The sequence below is a fragment of the Pezoporus flaviventris genome, unplaced genomic scaffold, assembly GCF_033815535.1.
Source record: "Pezoporus flaviventris isolate CSIRO_AGI_PZ_B2104156 unplaced genomic scaffold, CSIRO_AGI_Pfla_v1 ptg000029l, whole genome shotgun sequence".
Taxonomy (NCBI): Eukaryota; Metazoa; Chordata; class Aves; order Psittaciformes; family Psittacidae; genus Pezoporus; species Pezoporus flaviventris.
Genome location: NW_026892577.1, coordinates 15,363,682 through 15,384,986, shown reverse-complemented (window position 1 = coordinate 15,384,986; position 21,305 = coordinate 15,363,682). Strand labels below are relative to the sequence as shown.

General features: G+C 45.7%; 1 protein-coding gene across 3 annotated transcripts in view; it reads right to left on the bottom strand.

Annotated features, from left to right (window-relative positions):
• The window catches only part of CXCL12 (C-X-C motif chemokine ligand 12), a 29,357-nt gene extending 9,054 nt beyond the window's left edge, over positions 1 to 20,303 (bottom strand). The window contains exons 1-5 of one of the 3 annotated variants that reach the window (XM_061459230.1): positions 20,006 to 20,294; positions 14,933 to 15,050; positions 11,439 to 11,525; positions 7,713 to 7,810; positions 1,916 to 5,873 (exon numbers count right to left, since the gene is read on the bottom strand). In XM_061459230.1, coding sequence (XP_061315214.1) covers positions 5,842 to 5,873; positions 7,713 to 7,810; positions 11,439 to 11,525; positions 14,933 to 15,050; positions 20,006 to 20,066 — 396 coding nt within the window. In that variant the 5' untranslated portion in view covers positions 20,067 to 20,294 and the 3' untranslated portion in view covers positions 1,916 to 5,841. Of the gene's footprint in view, positions 1 to 1,915; positions 5,874 to 7,712; positions 7,811 to 11,438; positions 11,526 to 14,932; positions 15,051 to 20,005 lie in introns of those variants that run through there. The other 2 variants (XM_061459232.1, XM_061459231.1) reach the window with 2 other exon arrangements.
• Positions 20,304 to 21,305: the final 1,002 nt, after the last annotated feature.

Here is a 21,305-nt window from a genome sequence, read left to right as displayed (position 1 = left end):
CAGGCTGAGGAATGCTCCCTTGAAACCAGCGCTTTCTGCATATGGATTTGAGACCATAGGGATCATTAGCTCATCTAGTCTGACCCTATGGTAATAGAGGCAAGACAATTTCACCCTGTGTCCCCTGAAAGCCCAACAAGCAGTATGTGGCTAACACCACAATAGCATTCAGCCCCCTCTGAAGACACAGGAGGGATCAGGGCTTTCCCCCCTCTCTTGGAAAATGTGTTCCAAAGGCTAATCAGTTCCACACTTAGAAATCTGTTTCCAGTTTAAATTTCTCTGCCTTCAGTTTCTAGACCTTGGGGGTTTTTTTTTGTGGTTTGGGGTGTTTTTTTAATTATTATTTATTTATTTATTTATTTATTTATTTTATTTTGCCTTTGCTAATCTCAAAGCTACATACTTGTTTTGTCTGAGAGACTCTCAGGATAACTTTAGAGCAAGTAGCTTTATAAAACAGAGAGATGCTCACGAGAACCTGGGACTTGGCCCACGTCGCATAGCATCACAGCAGCTCCTAGGTAACATTCTCAGTGGTAACATCCTCAGCTGGTTCCAAGAAGCAGAGACATTTACCATTCTGTCTTCTGACCTATACCATGCCAGTGCTTAATAAATCCAGCTCATAATCAATGTCAGGATGGCTGAGGCCATGAATGCAGCTGATTTCCTTCAGCTTGCTAATATTGGAAAGCTGCCTATGAAGAGAGCCAGATGTGCTAATAAGGGGGCTCACCTCTAATTCTTAGGCGGTTCATGGATACACTGCCATGATGCTTTGCTGAGGAAATAAGAACCAAAACGTTCACATTCAAGATAAAAGATGTGATGAAAGGCACACCAAAGTTCTCTACAGAACATGGGGCCTTTCCTTAATATTAATGTATAATTTTGTAGCTAATTACTCCCAGTGTATTTCCCAGTGGCCTGGGAACTTCTCACTGACCATCTGCACTCACAATCACCTGCTCAGTTTTTCAGAATCTCTTACTAAATCATTGCTGGATTTGCAAAGGGATCATTAGTCATCTGAGTTACCTTTTTCCATTTTTTGCTTGTCTTTCTCTTTGCATCAATTTGGCCAAGAAATATTTATTGGACAAGAAGCTTGGTGAGACTCAAGCAATTTCACTGTTATGAGGTATTAAATTATTCCCAGCCTTTTCTCCAGCCAAAGCTTACATGGTGCAGGGATTCACTGTGTTGTTACAGTGTAAGAACGGAAGAGGAGTGGCATGTTGGAACAGGGCACTGTGGAGGGAGCAGGGTGACATGAGAAAACGCCTTCCGCCTGCCATGGGGACTCGGAGATGAGGGGAGGCACTGACAAAAGCCAGTTTCCAACTCACGGTTTTGAAACTCACAGCAAATTCCCTACAACATTGTCCAAGTTAGGATTGTACCTCCAGGATCTCAGGCCAGTCCTACAAGCCTCTATAACCATTTCCCACCTTCAAACTGAAGGTGCTGAGTCCTCGGAAACCCAGCCCCAAGAGCATCCCCTGTCACTCCCTGGGCTCTTCAAGGAAAGTCTCATCCCTTCCCCAGCAGATGACGATAGCATCCTTGTCGCTGGAGCAAAAACAGCTTTTCATGCCACTGAAGTCAACCCACTGCAGGAGAAAAGTTGAGGGAATAGAAAAAGGATAAAAACCCAAAAGGCTGGGCTTCTGTTTTGGGAGCAAATGGTTAAGCTTTTCCTTTTTAAGAGAGCACATTTCAATCTCCTAGGCTGCTGCTCCGAGACAAACCCTGTCGGCACTTTGCCTCAGGTTCACTGCAGAGTCTGAGCCCGTAGGGCTACATGGAAGCATCCTTGAAACTGGCAACTTAAACTACACCAGAAGCTTTTTTCTGGTGTGGAGCTTTTAGCTGTTTGTATGTGAGGACAAAAAAAAATAGAAACAAGTAATAATTTCATTTAGATAGACATTTTTATTAAGAAAATTTTAAGTGCATACACATTTATAGGAGAAATTATGACAATATAAAAGTGTTTATCTTCAAAATATTCTATGAAAGGAGTAATTTCAAAAGCATAATATAACTCCTCCATAAAAGCTGCCTTACAGGAACACAAATACAAAACCCTTTTCACATTATTTGGGAAGATATTGCTTTTTACTTAATAAAAATATAAAGTACAGTATTTACCACATTCTGACAACACCGAGTTCTTAAGGAGTGGAAGATGGGAGGTTCATGCAGCCCTTTCATCATGATACGTTTTCTTCTCTGTGGCTACCAGAGTTTCATATTTGCAGACAAGGTTTGTCTTGGTAAAGAAAAAGAATATCAGATTTCAGGTGACAAGTTCTCATAAACCCCTGGTTAGTATAAATGACATCACTCAAAAAAAGTTGCCAGAGAAAAGAAGGACCCTCTAGATGCTAAAAAAGGGAAAACAGCAAGAAAAACTTCTATAGGAACTGCATTTTCAATAAAATGTGTATGTGTAACTTCAAATATAGCCTTCATTGCAAAATGAACAGTCATCTTTGCTCAAACACCTTAGTTAAATACACATCAGAAAGTCACACTTCATCCTTCCTCAGGCAGAATTCAGATAAGATATTGATACAGAAAAGTATAAAGCTAGTATAAATAAATTGGCACAGCAATAAATACCATCTATTCTTAAAGAAAAAAAATAAAAATCCAACCGTAGGATTTGACAGCTGCACTTTGAAAATACCACATGTGATGATTACACATTTATGGAAGCTGCTTTTTCAGCACAGTTCAGTGTTATCTCTTTCCCCTCATTCTCCTCATGTGTGGTCCCTGCATCACTCCCATCTCCCTATTCTTTCTTCTCCTGATTTGGTCTTTGGTCAACAGTTAAAGGTAAAATGGAAGATCAGGTGCTCTCCCCAAGCATGTTTCTGCTAGTGCTGCTTCTCAGCCTGCTATTACCATGGTTTGCACACGAGGAACAACGTGCGATGCATGGGATAGTGCAGGGAGCTTGAGGCAGCCATGTGTGAATTGCACGACTGCACTTCCTGGTGCACCATGCAAATAATGTCAGGCAAAGAATAAAGCTTCCCACTCAAGGCTGAGATTTGGTCTAAAGCAAGAGAAAGGTTTTTCAGGTTCTCACTGAATTATTTTGCCAGTTCTGTACCACCCTGTATTCATGCTGTGCTCAACCTTGTTCAGGCAAGGGAAGAACATGGTGGTGGTACCCAAAAGCAGCCCGATGCCCTGAGTGGTCTCAGTGATGCAAGTAGGGAACTGTCACCAGCAGTGCCAGGGCCCAGGTAACTGTGTGTGTCACAAGAAATGCCAGAGGCAGACAGCCAGCACCTGGCTGTCAAAGCTCCCTAGCCTTGCAGGGAGTCCCTTTCATTCCTGCTGCTACTCATGCATTGCTCCCTGGACTGCCTATTTCAATGCTTCTGTGAAAGCATTCTGTGTGCCCAGGCTGTAATGTGGGGTTGGCATGTGCCCAGAGACCTTTCCCTACTGGTTCTGACCTCAGATGCACTACCCATTAAGCGGGACTGCAGCAGAGCTTTGGCAAGGCTGTTCAGTCACATCCACCCACCCCTGGAAAGACATTTCCCCTTGAAAAGGAATCTTCATGGCTTCAATCATCATTAACAAGTTATGCTGTCCAACCAAAATCAGAGGATTATTCAATTCTCTGTTTACTCCAATGGGAGTTAATCAGACCTCTAGCTGTCCTTTGATGGGAAGCATGTGTGAAGACTGCACCTTCTGGGGTGAAAGGAGAAGCTCCGTGTATGTGTTAGAACCAAGATTCTTCCACGCTTTCCCTGAAGTCATTCTTGGCTTTGACATTCACATGTCCACCTCTGGCAAACCACCAGCAATTGCAGGTGCATGTGTGGGGACAGAAGATAAACCTTAGGATATGAAACACAGACCAGGGAAGATCCAAGAAACTCTAGTTTTCTCATAGAAGTTCTTTCTGTCTTTACTCTTATAACAGATGAACCTACTCACATTAAATCAACACTCCAATTCTCATCAAGTACAGTGGTCCCAGACCGTTCAAAACAGAGACACAATATACTTACAGCACCAGATTGCTAATAATAACAATAGAAGGAATGTCAAAATCTCACATACATACATATATTTTAGGCACAGCAGTTGGTTTCTACTTTGAAACAAATGAGGTGGTGTTGTCCCAGCTGAAGCACTCTCTGTAATAGCACTGTTTTGCAGAGAGAAAAATACAAGATTTTTACCTGAATAAACTCAGAAGTAGGATAGTCCCTGACTTGCGAAAGTGCCTGTTTGGCATTGAAGATGCCTGCCACAAAAAGGAGTGCTTAGTGAAACATCCCTCTCGGTGTTCCTGACACAGGCTGGAGGGAAAATTCCTTCTGAAGCAACCCGGCTCAAAAAACATACAATCTCACAACATCTTTTTGTTTACAATACACACACAGGTACATACAAATGCAACTACTGTGCTGCACAAATGTGCTTCCCCCAGATCCCAGTGTGCAGCATCATGTGATTATCACAGTACTGCAAGTGTCTTTCCATACTTTATACTGCAAAGATATTGCGTATACAGGTAGGAATTGGGAGGAAGAGATTTCTGGCTGAGAGAGAGGATTGTCGCATGAAATGGTGCCTGTCCCCACAGGTACTTTGCAAAGGAAATTCCAGAGTATCCTGTTCACCAGCAAACAAGACTATGACCACTGGTGAACAGTGAGTGCTGGCCTTCATTTCCACACCTGAGAAACACCACTCCTTCCATAAATTGGGCTGACTCTCTCTTGCCCCAGGTATCTCTTTTCTCCACAGATATGGCCAGACATCATCTTCTAGGTATCTCTGGAGGAATCAAAGGTGTTACTGCTCTCAGGAAACCGTGACTGTTCAGTAACCAAGGCTACAGCATCATTGGTGAAGGGTTACATGAATCCATCTCTGCCTACTTCAGTGCAAATCTAGCCAGGAGAGTTGAAGCCACCTCTTGTAGATGGGTGGGAAGAGATACCTGGTCCATGGCAGCATATCTGACTCCTCAAGCAACTTACACCATGATCATGTGCTTACATCTAGAATAATCCATGCCTTTTATGCTAAAATTTGTCATCAGAAACACAGGAACATAGGAAATGCCAGGTGACATCAGATCAGTGCTGTGGCTCCTAATACATACAACCGCAAACCAAGTACCAGCACCTTGCAATACCAGATGAGCACTGACCTAGCTGCTCATAGCTGTCAAGGTCACTGATCTTCAGAAAAGGGCTTTAGCGCCGTGGTCCTCAGTTTAATCTCTCACCCCAAATACCTATAAATGCCGCTCATGGTGATACTCCCCACTTTCATCAATGTCTGGTGCTTAGCCTTCCTATGTTCTTGGCCTTGATGACTTCTGGAGGCAAGGAGCTCCTCCATTACTTACACAACATCATTGCACTGTACAGTTCATCTCCTTCTAGGTTTAAAACTCCAGGAGACTTGCATGAACCAAAAGAAAGTTAAATAAAGCATGACCTCTACATAGCAAAGGTAATAAAAATATTATATAATAACATAGGGTTAGTTTGAATTCATATATGCCCTCAGTGCTAGGTAATAAACCAACCTGTATAAAAACTACTTCTCTCAAATAGTTACATCTTATTATATAAAAATAGCACTGTGAAAGGAAGCCAATTTGTGGGCAGGAAAAATAAAAAAAAACAAAAAAAACCCAAACAACCCCAAACAAAAATAAACAACTTTTGGAAATGCATCAAGCGTTGCTTTTGTGCTGCATCATTAACAGTGAAATGTATTCATTCCCTAATACTGGTTATCTGCTCTCTGGGTCCTACAGTAAGAAATCCTGTAGACGGCTTACAATGCTTGCCTCTTACATCTTGAACCTCCTGTTGATGAAGAACAGAGTGAAACACTATTAAGGTTGATTTTAGTTGCAAAAGCTTTGATATCAGGCCTAGTCAAACAGCAAATCTCTGTCTGGACTAACCCAAAGGCATTTATTTTGCAGCCCCTCCAACCAGTATTTGCCGAACATATGGGGGGGAAGTTCTCCACAAGGAGCTACTGGGACACAGCAGGGCAGACCCAGCAATGCTAGTTATTTTGGGGAGGTTGTGCTCATCACAGTTAGTAAGGTGTTCAGATTTAACACAGGAGGAAGGCTAGCTAGGAAGCTTATTCTGGACTTGAAAGCCAGAGCAGAGAATTACTGGTGGGCAAAGAGAATTGGCAAAAAACACCAGCAGGTAAAGGAGGGATTAATCATTTGTGAGCAGCCCCAGTAGTGGAGCAAGTAGCACTGGGAATGCCCCTTCTACCTCCCCCTGCCCCACAGCTCTCCTGGAGATTCATGGACTGCAGCTCCACAGGGTTCCAGATCTCTGTGAGGATGGAGGAACACAGAGGACAGTCCATGCTTTGCTCTTGTTGGTGTTCAGCTCTTGCCATGGGGTGGCTGGGTGCTGCCCATGGGTGCTGTTCAGCCAGGAGCCATCCCTGTGGCCACCCTGCCCTGGGACCTCACCTGTGTTGAGCAGCTGGGCAGCATGTCACAGCTCATAGTGACCTGCTGCCCAGTGCAGGTAGGGTGACAGGGAGGGTGAGCAGCACAGTAAATGTGTGAGGCATTAAGTGCAGAGGTAGGGAGCACAGGGTAGGAGGCAGACAAATCGAGTTGCCCATGCTTGGTGTAAGCATGGTACCCAGGGGGAGTAGTGGCTTAGGCATCACAGTAAGTGCAGGTCTATTGTGTGCAGGATTCACTCAGAACAAGGAGCCAGTCCCTGCTGGTAGCCTCCAGGTTTTGTCTGAAGTGACTCCTACTCCTGCTCCAGGCTGATCGGCTTTTGACATCTGGAAGTGGTCACTAAGCCTGAGTTACATGTGTCGGAGACCAAGTATTTAAAAACTAAAAACCCTGGTGTTCAGAATGTCTTGTCTAGCCTACAGGTTCAGCACAAGCACCTTTTTCAATCTCTGCTGGACAAGTATGGTAGTGTGCTAACAACCAGAGACAGTTGTGGCTACTCTCAGTAAAGGTAGTCCCAGAAAAATCATCCAGACATAAAAAGGATGAGTATGGCACAAGCAAAATTATCCTCTTTGAAGATATCTTTTAAAAATATTCCACACAGGTAACCCTGTTTCTTTTGGCACAGAAAAGCAGGACAAACCATTGTGGTGGAAAAAAACCAAATGAGTCATCCAGAGCTTTGGCATAAATAAAACCATTCTCTGGGACTTGCCATGGAAGAGGTGTCAACCAGTCACCGCAGCACCAAATCGTGTTGCTGTTACTCAGTGCTGCATTTGTCATTAAAAAAACATCAGTGACAAATTCACAGCTGTTATTTTAGTTTAACCCTATCAGTTTGGTATTGGAAGAATATGGCCAGTTAAAAGAAATAGGGCTTTCAAACCTTTACCCTGTTTTAGACTTTATCTTTGTTTCAGGGTTATTTTGGCCTCTTTGGGTGTCCATCTTCCCATCTATAAAATGAGAAAAATTTCCCACCTCTGTAATGGCCGAACTTTCTCACTGTTTTAGGAGTTTTATCTATACCAAAGTCCTTTGCAGGGAGGGTACAGATGTTATCCTCAACAAATATGGGAAAAATGGAGGTCTGGATAAACTAATACATTTGCTCAATGTCACATAGGATGGTCAATGGAAGAGCAGGGGTTTAAACCTGAGGTATCCCAGCTCAAAAACTAATGCCTCCTACCATTCTTTCTCCCTGGAGACTTTAGTGGTGTTGTTCGGGAAGGGCAGAGTGGGCCCCGTTTCTTCTGTTGCTTTTTTTTATGAGTGCGATGACGTGGTCTAAATTAAAAGAAAAATACAAAAAGACTGCCATAAATTATCCACATACAAAGGCCTTATTCACATTTATTCTATGGCCCCATCACACCTTGCTGGCAGGGTGAAAACAATTATAACATCCCCTTTCATATAACCTTGCCTCAGAGGAAACACTACACAAAGTGCCCTGGTGACAGGACGTTCAATTCTCAGGCTAGAACCATGCTTTTCCCCAAAACACCAAAGCCTCCCCTAGTTCCTGCTAGATATGGTCAGCCAGGAACCTCACCATCCACATGGTACTTGCTGAGGTACAATGAAAGCAGAGGGGGTCTGGATTTTTTACTTCCCCCCCAGCATTCCCACTGATAACAAGAACTGGTGGCTACTCAGCAGGATTAAGACAAGGCTATAGTCATCTATATTGTCTCCCACTATGTGGGATGTCCACCCAGCACACACTTGGTGGAGTACCAGGAAGCAGTTGCTTTGGCATCTTCAGCCCTTATTTACAAATGAGGTCAGAAACTAGGAAGAGCTGCCACAACAGCGCTTACAAACACTGTGTAGGAAGGCAGTAGCAGCACTTGGCTCCTATTGCAGCCAGCTTCTAGAAGCTGGGAGTTTCTGCTCTCCCAGAGGGCTCAAGGGGAAGGTTTTTCCTATCTGACTTTGGTATCTTCTCCAGATCCATCAGCTCTCTTGTCTGTGCCAGGGGTAGGAACTGAGCTTAATGAACTCCAGCATCCTTCCAACGGAGGGAAGTTTTAAGGTGGGACTATATTAACTCAACAGCAAAGTTTGTCTCTGTTTATTTTGGGCTCTGTTCTCTCTACAACAGCCTGATTTTGCATATCCTTGTGTGAAGGGAGAAGGAAAAGACAGTTGATGTACAGTAAACGATGACTGGGATTGTCTGGAAATGATAAAGGATTTGTTAGCTACTTCAAGAAAGGACTGATTTGCCCCTTGCTTATAAAATGGATGAATGTTGAAATGATGTTGGCCACAGCAGCTGCACAATGATTTTTAAAGCCAGTTAAGGAATTTGTATTCCTGACAGCCTGAATGTATTTTACTGATGTTGAATAAGTGTGTATATTACATGGAGATGTGATGAATATAAAGCAATTATAAAGGCTAAGCAGAATTAGTGAGCAAAAAAAATTTCATACTAAAAGTCATCTCTGGTTTCACAATCTATTGTATTGGACTACCATATTCTATGAAGTTTTCCTTTACTTTAGCTGCAGATTATAACACAGAAGATACTCTTGTATTGAAGCACTGGTATAGCTTAGGATGTCTTGACAGTTTAGATTTTACTTAAGCAATTACAAGAGCCCTTTCTACAAAAAGTATTGCTTTTATTCCAGAAAAATAAATTCCCATGTACAATTGGGTTTTGATAACACAAAACAATTAGCCATTTTATTGCTAGTGCATATAAGGTAATGTCACATTTCATACAATTTCAGTACAAGTGAAAAAATATAATATATGGCTGATTGAAATTGATAGCTACATTAACATTTATAGATCTATATAGATTTATTTTACAAGCTGTTAGTAGTTTAGAGGGATAGCGGTGTTTTAAACTACCAACATTCATATGGCTCCAATTCAAATATATGAATTGTTTGATGCACTATAAATATATTCCAAAGTACATTTCATTGAAGAAGTCAAAGCTGTGCACTAAAATATATCAAAAACACGCCTTGTGAAAATCCTACAGGCAGAGCCCTCACTGTCTGTGAAGCATGAAAATGCCACTGGTGCTTGCATTACTAGTTGGAAAATGAAAACAATGCCACGATTACAGGATTAGGTGATGGAGATATATGCTTTCTGTCATCTTATTTCATAGAGCTGGGACCAAAACCTCTTCTGTTACTTAATGTAAACCAGGACATAATCCACCAAATTAGCAGAATTGCGTCTGGATTAGCGTTAGATAACCAAACCCAGAATCCGGCTGGAGATCAGGCACAGGCTCGCTGGTTTCAGTAGAGCTGGCCCAAAATCTTCACTAGTGGAAGTGAGAGCAGGACATGTTCCAGCTGACTTATTCCCCTAAGTCAGGCAGGCAGGATATGAGCACATAAACCCATTTGCCCAACCCTAAAAATTTTAAGTGCCTCCTAAGTTTTAGGTTTTATGAACAGCACAAAGGGTTCCACTGGGGATGACAGCAAACAGATATCTAGGCAGGGACTTGAGGATTTCCTGAGGTTGGAAAACAAAGTTGCTCAAGCCCCTAGGATAGTCAGCATGGAGCATATCCTGCTCTTTGGTTCAGTTATGCCTAAATACAAAGCCATCCTGGCAGCATTAACCTGGATTACCTCTACAGAGAGTATGACCAAAGGACAAGAGGGCTGAGTACTGGCAGCAAAGAAGGCACTGAGCATCGGATGAGATGGGAAGAGCTGTCAGGGCTGGAATCACAGTCAGTTTTTTAGTTAGCTTCCTTCCCTCCTCCTCCTCACTCTTGGCCCCACTGTGGTCCCAAAAGGGCCACATGGAGGAATCTCTCTGTTTCTGGTATCATTTTTCCCATTGCTTATTTTAAAAACACACGGGAACAAAGAGTTAGGTTTTTTTTTTAACTACGCCTTGTTTGGCAGATGCCTTTACAAAGTGAATGGTGAAGGGCATTCAGCTGCCTGTACAGCCTCACATCTGCCTTGGGGCCATACCCATCACATTTCTCCAAGAAAGCATTGCCTTTGCAAATGACTGGATTCCAGCCCCACCTTTACCCTACAGCTGCAGGGGGACAAGGTTGAGCAGGGTTACAGGGTGGTTACTGAGGGTGGGAATGTGGTCACAAGGGTGGGAGGGATACTGAGTGCACAGGTAGGCTTGCTGGCCAAAATGCCACTGCTGGATCAAGCACAGACCGGGACATTGGGTAAGCAAGGAAATGCTTTGTACCATTACTTGTCTCATCTTCCATCCCAGGAAGCCTGGAGCCCTCCCCTGCAACTCAGCACAGAAATGTTCTCTGTGCTGCTGACTGCAAAATTGAGCTGAGATAGGCTGGGTCCAACTCAGCGTAGCCATGATCACCCACTTTCAAGGGGAATAAAAATAGATTTTAAAAATCCGAATTTGCCAAGTATTGCTGGTTTTCCCCTGGCCTCGTGTGAGAGCATTATTCATGGCAGCGCATCTCGCCTTGACTGATATTAGTAGCACTCCACACTGGCCAGCAGAGAAACAATATATAGAGCCAAGACCCCTTAAGCCTCAGCTGCCTGTGCAAACAGACCCCCAGTGTAATATGGAGAAAGGGGGTCAAAAGAAACTGGAACAATACCGATTCTAAAATAACTGTAGTTTGGCTTGGGGAAGCATTTTCCTTGGGAGAACGGCTTTTCTTTAAAAGAGGATGAGTTGGGGACCCCAGAACAGATTCATCAGGAGAAATTTTGCCTCAAACCCTGGCAAAACTCTTATTTTAACATTTAGAATATGCTATAAACTGTTGTTTTAATACAGACTAGGTCAACTCCAAACCCTTCTTCAAAACAGTATCTGATTCCATGAGTATTTTGTCCACATGGTGAAAGCCAGCCCTTAATGTTCTACCCTTTAATAACTCAGGATGTTAGCTGTTAAGTCCATTTGTCTCTTGTCTTACTTGTTTAAAGCTTTCTCCAGATATTCCTGGATCCACTTTAACTTGGGATCAATGCACACTTGCTTGCTGTTGCTCTTGAGCCTTGCACTGCAAAGGAGAAAAGTCAGAGTGAGCCCAGTGGGCAGCTGCTCCTCAGCCCGCACCCACCACCCACCCACCTCCCTAATGCCTTATTTTCCTTGGGTGTCAATACTGCTCTCAGTTAATCCATGAAGAGGATGTGTTATTCCTGCCACCCTCGAGGCACCTATTACAAATATCCCTGGTTTCAAAGCACTGGTACCATCTGTCTCCTCTGATGATGGTTCTTGTGGTCGCACTAGGATGCACGTGGGGTTGGCACAGACATAGAATTTGAATCAAAGTTTTCCAATTCATATCTGGGGTGTTAGGAGTTCAGTGCTGACAACGGCTAAGCTTCATTTGGAAATACTGACATGGTAAATGTGGGTCATTTTTGGAAGGAATTAGGAACAGCTTTCAGATTCCACACAAAAGTAGAGTTTCACACGTTTTGAAGACACACCAAACCATACCTCCTGGATGTTCTGAAAGGGTAACTCTGCTTTTTTTTTATATACAAAACTGAACAAACAGGTTGCAGGCAGGAAGACAACTGAAAGTACCATAGTGCCAGAGGCAAGTTTTCTCTCAGCACTGGAAACAAAAGCAGAAACCTCCTGAGGGTTTTCTCCTGGATGAACAAGCTGCACTTTCCACGCCAGTCTCTACAGCTAACCTAAATTCCCTGTGAAATTGGCATTCGTGATATCTGCATCTCTCATACAGAAGCAGTACAAATAGCTCTTCACCCGCATCAGCAGGTCTTACCCTCCAGGAATCTCAGGGCCTCTCGAGAGTGCTGTGATCTCCCATGTTTCCAGAAGTACCCTGCCTCTGCCCCAGCTGCTCAGAAGCTCCCCCTTAAGCAGCCTGCCTGCCATGCAAAAGGGCCAAGAACAGCAATTTCATGGAAATGCCCATAGGAATAAGTTCAGTACTTGTTTAAGCATTTTGCTGGACGGAAGCCAAAATGTTTCCTGCTTTATAAAATGAAATCTGTTGAATATAAAACTACAGAGTAAGAAATAACAGGTCAAAAATGCTCCTTGGTCTGAAGTTATGCAACAACACAGTTGTAACATAAACACATAGAAGATGCAGCCTTGCAACCCTTGTGCCAATAAAGAGATGAATGGGCGTAGTTCATATTTTCCTTACAGGAATGCCAAACTGGATTGTTTCCAGTGAAGTGATACCAACAGAGAGTAAGAATGGATTTGCTGATGTTAGCAATGCCTGGGAACTCTTGAGCTGGCCTCATAGAATACAGAACCGAAAGCATGTGTAACCAGCCTCCAGCCACCACTCCAGAGGAATGCAATGCAATTCATCTCATGGAATATTAAGACATTGATTTTTTTTTTTTTTTTTACGGTTGTTTCTGAGCCTGTCAGCCCATCCTCCTCTTAGTCACAGCAGAGACCAAGGTTATTGTATGGAGTGTTGATCTGAACTGGTTTAGGTGTCTACTTTAGGATGCAATTAATTGCATGTTTAAAGTCCTTATATTTCCTTGTACCAAAAACCAAGGAATTTAGGGTGGGCTTTGTGAAAGTGGACACTGACAGAGGATATTTCTGAGTTTGGAGAGATGACTTCCAATAGAAGGAAAGACAAAAGCCTGCTCTTAGGCTTTTTGCTCAGGTAGAATTTCTCTCAACTATAAAGGGGAGTGCAAAAAAAAACAGTCTTTCCTTGAAACTATGATTTCACTGAGATTCTCTATTCCTGAAAATGGTATCTGTTAAGTTACTTATATCTCCACTGTACAATGCATATTCACTAAATTCAGAGTGTGCTTAAAACCATCAAGATGAGAAATTTATGTTAGTTTTGATTCTATTTCAGCTTCTGTTTCAATAAAGACCTAGTTTGCACTCAGGATGTTTCTGGGGTAAAACCTTTATTTTTCAAACTAACAAAGAAGTGGTGAACAACAGGTTCATGTGTTTTGTGTGCCATAAATCACATTGCAAACAAACATATTTGGGTCAGGAATAGACAAGAACATGAGTTGGTTTATGGTGTTATCTATCTGTAATAACTATAAGCCCATCTTAATTAAGAGATAAATGTACTCTACCCTTGTCTTTCTTGAAACTAGTCCAGAAAATTCCAAATCCTCTATAAAGACTTAGCGCTGGGACCCTGATGATATTCACTGAACTCCCAGAGCACAAATCCATACACTACAGTATTTTGGATGCTTGCCTCCAAAATTGTTTATAGGTAGAGAACAGAGTTAGTAACAGCTGGTTTTGTCATTTCTGTGAAAGGAAATTATTTCTCAGCTGAGGCTTACATTTTTCTCACTGTCCCACACCAAATCCTAAGGCAGATGTATGCATGAGAAAATGTATATGACCTACCCAGGGTAGTTCAAACAAGAAAAATACCATATGAATGAAAACCGATTCATGGACAGATACATGCTCTTCAATATATCTGTACATTCCTAAGAAATCTCATGAAACCACATGAGTTTTCTAAGTGCAGAAATGATGACAAAGGATGGATATCTACAGCATCTCAGTTGTAAACGGAAGAGCTCGGCATGGATCGAAGACAGAACTAGTAATGGGAGCACTGCACAGAAACCCATTCTAGTCACTGAGATCCTCTTACAGAGGTCAACAGGAGTTGACAGTAGTAAGGCTCCCTTGCAGTGAAAAGATGAGTGCTATTTTTTTTCCTTGTAAAGATTTTGAATTCTGTGAGGAGGGAGGGGGTCACCAGTGAAGAAATGAACCAAAAAGACTTTCCTAAAAACATGCACACACAAATCTACAACCCGATTTTTTCCTGAAAATCAGTAGGTTGACTGGTTTGGGGTTTGGGTTTGGTTTGTTTGTTTGTTTTGTTTTTTCAGAAAAAAATGAAGAGGTTATTTTCTATTTGGAACCCATCATTTCTGGCCTGATGTGATCTGTCATTTACCAGAGACAGTCACTGCCTGGTAAGAATGTCCCTAGATCAGGCCAGCATACGTTTAGGGTTTGTAACTCCTGGGGAGACTACATGAAAGCCAGGAATTCCTTTTGCTTGTTTATCTCTTCTCTTTAGAGAAGTGGAGCATTAGAAGACTAATACCACTGTAAAGCCTTTTCTCCTAAGTGTGAAGCTCCACATCCAAAGGCAATGGACAGCCTCCCTGACATTCCTGCTCACATACCCATGGGGGAACAGTACATGGGATCACACAGTCACAGGGAGATCGCAGAGGTAGAACACAGCTGGGAAACATCTACCTGGGCATCTTTGTGTGTGGGAAAGCAGGGGCCAGTTGTATCTGACACATGGAGTGAAGAGATGAATTGGAAAGAATGGCATGAGACAAACCAAATGGCAGCCACGAAAGCAGGAGCCAGCTCTGTGACTCTTCTTTTTGACACCTGAGATTTGCACCCAGCTGAACAGGGTAAGAGACTTACACAATCTGAAGTGAGCAGTTGGGTGTGGAGAGGATTTTGAGGTGCTTAATGTTGGCTCTTGCCACGTTGCTCTCGTAGAATCGACAGGGGCATCGGTAAGTCAGGCTGACCGGTTTCTCTGCGGGACACGGAGAGAAAGGACACGTTACTCCCTCTTGCTCCCGGTCAGCAGCACAGATACACGGAGCAGGGCTGACAGAAACGCCTTTCAAAAATGCAGGTGAAAAAAGCAATAGAAAAGCTGTAGCACTGGGGGAGCATTTGCCCACAGCTCACAGCACAATCCTCTTACCCCAGTACCCAGCCTTTCAATAATGGTGCGTGGGATTTTGGAAGACAAAAGAAGAGGGAAAGAAAATGGAGATAAGTAAATAAGAAGAGATTAGAATAAAGAGCCGCTCCATTGTGCGGGGATGCTCCTGGTAATTAGACAAAATAAAGGCCAAAAGAGGGGGCACTTGTCTTCAGTGCTGTTCTTGTCAAAAGATTTTGACCCGAGGCCAAATTAGAAGGTAGCCAGAAGAAAGCGATGAATTCCAAAGCGTTCAGATCAAAACAGCTCTGCTCAGGTGCGGGCTTTTCAGGGAGGACTTACTGGCTACAGAAAAGCTCTGAGACTTTTAGGCTTTCCCAGGGCCCAGGATTGACCTTTCCCCGCTACAGCCAAACTTTACTCCCAGAGATACTCGCACGAAGAGGTGCGACTCGGAGATGGAGATCACAGCAGCCTTCGCAGGAGAGATTTGGAGTCTTCTGAGCCCCCCGCCTGCGGCGAAGTAACGGCAATCGAAAAGACAGGGACCGGGCAAGGTGTGCTCCACCAGAATGAATGGGAGTTTTGTCACCGGCATCACTATGGACAGATTTAAGTGTAGCCTCCCAGGCTAAAAATCAGCCATGTATACACATGCAGAGAAAAGCAACCTGGAACTCACCACAGCCTCTGATGCAGCCCTGCTACCCAGTTCTCTATGAGAGAACTTAATTACTGGCAAACAAGTGCACATAAATAAGGTCCTTATACTGTGTGTAAGCTTCAAAGCTCCATGCACACTAAAATACAATCACAGAAGCCTTGCCTGGAAGTCTAGAAAGAGCTGCTAAGATTTTAAACAATTTCCCAGTGGAACACTTTCAGCCTCTGGGAGGAATTAAGTTCATACACCTAATCCATAAGGTCTGGCTCATGCTGTAGATGGTCAGATCTATATCTGATAGGGCTTTAGATCCCACATGGCAATCTGCCACCCTGTTTATTTAGCCACACAGGAGCACTCCCAGCATCCAAACCCAGATCGCTTACAGGCAGATGGAGATCTAAAGAGCAGGGAAAGGCTTGGAATCCCTCAACTGCCATCTAGGAAGGCGAGAAAAGAGACAGCTTTTCAAAGTGCAGCGGACCTGCATTCATTGCACATGTAACAGTGCCTGTCTCTAGCACATATAACCCCAGAAAACACGGTGAAATCACCCTGACCTAAGGAGGGAACCCCCTTTTTTTTCAGTTGCCTCAACCAAGACATGAGCCAGAATCAGATCCCACAGGCAGATGGGCAGACAGAGGAATCAGTGGGAGCAGAGTTGCTCCAGATTCACATCAGGATCTAGACTGAAAGGTAACAAAATTGGAGGACTTTTTATACCAGTATTATGGCAGTCCGAACAGTGATATCATCTATGAGTTAATAAATGAGAGGAGAATCTCCCATCTGCAGGGGAGGAGGAAGAAGGGCTGCAGAGTGAGCCTCTGAACATGCATTAGGCTGACTAGTGCTAACGTGGAAGGGAGGGAGAAAACCGCTAGGGTTTTCCACTGAAGTTCTGTGCCTCACAGCTACACATCAGTGTGTTTGTACTGGAAAGGGAGGCTGAAACTGAATGCAGTCATACAACTGCGTTTAGCATGGCTGCAGTGGAAACGTCTCTGCAAGCTTGTACCAAGTTTAAGCAAGCTTTACCCTAAACAGCATGCAAGAGATGAACTGTTCAGATCTCTGATTTGAGAATGTAATTCTGTCCTTTCTGAGACTGGAAGAGGGACTTTTGATCCTGTAACACTTGAAACCAGGAGCAGAGACAGCTTAACTGTGACTAACATGTCCTTGAGTCCCAAAGCTGTTTCCTGCCCAAGAAAGAGCATCCAGCACAGCAATCAAGAGGGGAAGCCCCAGCATTTGGTGTTCTGTCATCTCAATGCAAGGTGGAATGACAACTCCCCAGCACAAGAATCATTTTGGTGTCTCTGTGCCCCTTGCTGCATGATCAGCAACAGGCTAATGCCTCTGTTGCTACACCTGGAACCAGCAGCACAGGCATCAGCTGGGCCAGCTCTCAGCATCTCTAACTGCAAACCAGCATCTGCTGCCACTGCCCTCCACTCTGTCTCCAAAAGCTTGGCAGTGGCTCACTGCTCTCAGCAAAGCTGAAAACCAGGGAAAACTAGTGCGTATGGCATCTCCCAGTACATGAACCCCTATCATCCCGAAGAAGGGGGAAGGGGCCATCTGGGGCTCACAATTTGGGATGGGGACATTTAGAAACAGATTGTTCCATTCACAGTACAGCTGATTAAGTCAATTATTCTGAATATCTGTACTGCAGGAGTTAATGCTCTCTGGGTTCTCTGATGTCTAATAAACACTAAGCACCAGCTGAAGCCATTCTCTCAGTAGGACAAATTAGTAGTCTGTCAATTGCCCTGTTACATGAAAACACCATTTTTTGTGAAACTGATGGTACATAAAGCTTTTGAGGCCTTTATCTGTCTGGCACATTTGGTTAAAATGGGTGAATATAGTCAAAAGTGACAGAAGAGCCAGACGCTATTCAGTCATTGCAATGTCATTCCTTCAGCCTTATTTCCTTAGAAAGAAAAAGAGAACAACTATTAGTCTCCACCAGAAAGGTTCAAAGGGCTCTTATGGGTGTTTGGGGTTTTTAAAATAATAGTTTTACTCTTTTACAACTCAAAGCTGAGTTTTGCTCCTTCTGAAACCCACCTTTTTCTAAAAAAAAAAAAAAACCCACAAAAATCTCTCAGAGTAGACATCAACATTGGACGATACCTATTTCACCCTGTAGGGATCTGCCTTGCTTCACCCACACTGGAACTGGACATCCAGTTACCATCGATAACTTGCTGTGTGGGTTGAGAAGCTCTGGGCACTTGAGTGGAGTGGGAAGCTATAATGCAGGCAAACGAGCTGGGCATAAACGGACAAAACATCTGAAGGAAGCATCATTTTACACTAGCCTACCAAGAACGCATCTATCAGTATTGGGAGAAGGCTAGCAACTTTTTAAAACTAGAACAGCTCAATTTCCACGGGAACTGAGGCTGTTATAGGCAAACAGAGCTTTACCAGGGTGGTTGCAAAGCATTCAGAGCTCGCTGCCCTCCAAACGAAAGTAATCCTGCAAGCCCTCAACTCGACCAGAATTGAGAGCATTACATGGCATGCAAGGATGTAGGCAAAAACTTCACTTTTATCCCTGTAAGCCGGTGGGGTCTCTCCCCTTACACTAGTTTTTTTCCAACCCTTCTAAGACATTTCCTCGCTCAGGTAGCCAGGTCCTTGCCCTGCCGCAAAGGTAACCTCTGCCGTATGCAGACCCGGTGCTGGCCACCAAAGCTCCCACAGCTAGCTCCAGAGCCCCACTAGCCTGCAGAGATGAGGGGAGCCCACTCTAAGTCCGTCCCCACATCCCGGGCACCGGCAGGGCGAGCCGCTGGAACATCGTATGCCCCGGGGATGCTGGACTGGAGGCCCTGGGGGGCTGGAACTGGCTCCAGCACCTGCGGCCCCTGGATTCCCCTAGCTTCCCGCCCGCAGCCCCAGCGCGGCGGGTCCCGGGGCCAAGAGACCACCTGCCCGGACCCGCTGATTGGAGCCTCTCCGAGGCAGCGCTTGCTCCGTTCTGGCTTTTCGTGAGCTTCACCGGGACGAGGCTGCTGCTGGGACTGTACTGCGGAAAGGCTTCGGGGAAATTATAGGGAACAATTAACTCTTTCAGGCTACACAAAGAGGGCACCGGAGGGCATCCTTTGCCGCCCTGGGTGGGGAATAACCAAGTTTCGGTCACTAGAACGGGAGAATAAGATGGGAGCGGAGATTTGAAAGGGCGCTCCTTACCTAGCCCAGCAAGCTTTAGATGAGGGACAAAAGGCGGCAAATCTCTGCCAGGCGAGAAGGCAGCTGCAGAAGGAACGCCCTGGAGATGCCCAGAGGCTGCCACGCTTAGTCGCCTCTCCCCCGGGGCGATGCGCGCAACGCGGAGCAGGAGGCGCAGGTTGCCGCGCTCCCGGGGCTGCCCGAGTCCGGCGGGTCTCAACAGCGGGTAGCGGGCGAGCCAGCAGCCGTTGCGGCAGCGCTCCGGGGGTGACAGCGGGCTAGGCGTGGGGAGGGCGGGCTGCAAGACTGCGTGCAGCGCGGTGCGAACGGCGACAAACGCCGCCGTGGCAGCGTCCGCCGGCTGCCAGCCCGCGTTTGTACAGACCCCCCCCTCCCATCCGCGCAGCTCCCCTCTCCCCCCGCAGCCCTTCCGTGCTCTCTCGCCGGGGGTGCGAGGTGACCGGTGGTTCCTGCGGGTTGACCACTTTGGCTGAGCTCTGCCCTGATGGAGGGAAGATAGATCACGACAGGGGATGGAAACGGAACCGAGCAAACCGTCTGTTTCTCATTTCTTGTTAACTTTAAGGGTTGTGTTTTTAAAGTGGAAATAGATACGCGTATTTTGCAACCCAACCAGCTCCCTACAGACCGAACGCTGCTGAAAACCTCCCCCCAGCCGATCTCAATCTGGGGTAAGTTTGGCAGCTGATCGCTTTGAACAGCCTTCTTTTGAAAAACAAATCGAGGGAGAGCGGGAGGGAGAGCCTGCCTGCCTCCAGCTCACCACAGCACGGCTCGGGGCTCGCCAGTCCCCCACATCTGAACAGCGGCAGGAGACAGAGCCCGGAAAGCTGCAGCGAGAGAGGAAAGAGCGGGGCTTACCGCGGGACCGCAACTCCCGGACCGGCTGGCTCCGCAGCGCTCACAGGCAGGAGCGGTTGGAGAGCGACAGCTCACTTACCCTCCGAGAGAGAGAGAACGGCCAGGGCGAAGGCGAGCAGAGCCAGGGAGCGGAGGTCCATGGTGAGGCGGCTGGAGGGGCGCAGGGCAGGCGCTGCACTGCTCGTCCTGGCGGCTGAGCGCTCTGCTGGAGTCCCCTCCTCCCCTCCCTCTATAGAGGGGCCGGGACCGCCGGGGGTGGGGGAGGGGAGCCAGGGGGAGTAGCTAGCCTATGATTTATTGCCCGTGGCATGTTATTACATCCTTCCTCTGTTAAAAATGCTTGGACAGGAACCAAAAGAGCGAGGGCTTCTCTCGGCACTCCGTCAGCCTGGCAGTCTTCCCCTAGGCAAAGTGCTTACCCCAACAGCCCCACGACCCTAGCCCCCGTGAGACGGCAGCGGCGGTGCCTACCTCCCCTCACGGATGCGGCGCGGCGGGGAGCCGGCATCACGGCCACTCCAGCCAGCCCCAGCAGCGGAGGAAATGTTTCCTCCCCCAACTATGCCAACCACGGTCCCTTCTGGGCACTCCGGCAGCTCTGTTCTTGAACCAGGGCTGCTAGAGCTGGGACAGCTGTGGGGACGCGTCCTGTAACACCTCAGTATTCACACCGGGATGAGAAATATCCCATTTCACTACCGTAGGCGCGAATTTAGACTTCCACTGGCGGTCTGGACATCAGAGCCAGAGCCTCAAGCGAAGCATCTTCCCAGATTATAATAGAATATAAAGATAATATCCCCAGGTTTATCTGGGCATTTGGGGGAAGGGGAGGAAGTAGGAGACGGCTGCTTTCAGTTTTTGCCTCCTCATGCTTGGCTCGGAACACAACCTTTTCCCCATATTAGCCAAAGCTAGTTGTATGTCTGCTGCCACATTTCGCCTCCTTTGTATTGCAGATGCCTCTGGGCTCCCTGGCACCTCGGCTGAAAGCCCCGACGGCGCGGCTGAGCCCGGAGGTCCGAGGGGTTCCGCTTACCCTGAGCCAGTACAGCATTGTCAAGTGTAATTGACTTAAGCATGTCCTCCCTGTCTGCAGTCCAAGCTCACGGGGCCCTGTTTGTTGCTATTCAATACTTTAAATAAACATCGAGGCTTTGCTTGAATTTGGACCCCTCAGCTACATTTAAAACAGGCGCCTTCAGACAGGACAGAGACCCGAGTGGTTAGAGTGAATCCTGGTCTGGAGACCTTTAAAGGACAGGTCCCAGATGCCACCAGACAGCAGTGCAGTCGGTTTATACCCCAGCTAACTTCAAACTCTTTCAGCCACTGCTCATGAAGTTGAAAACAGGGCTTCAAACTATGCGTCTGTGCTA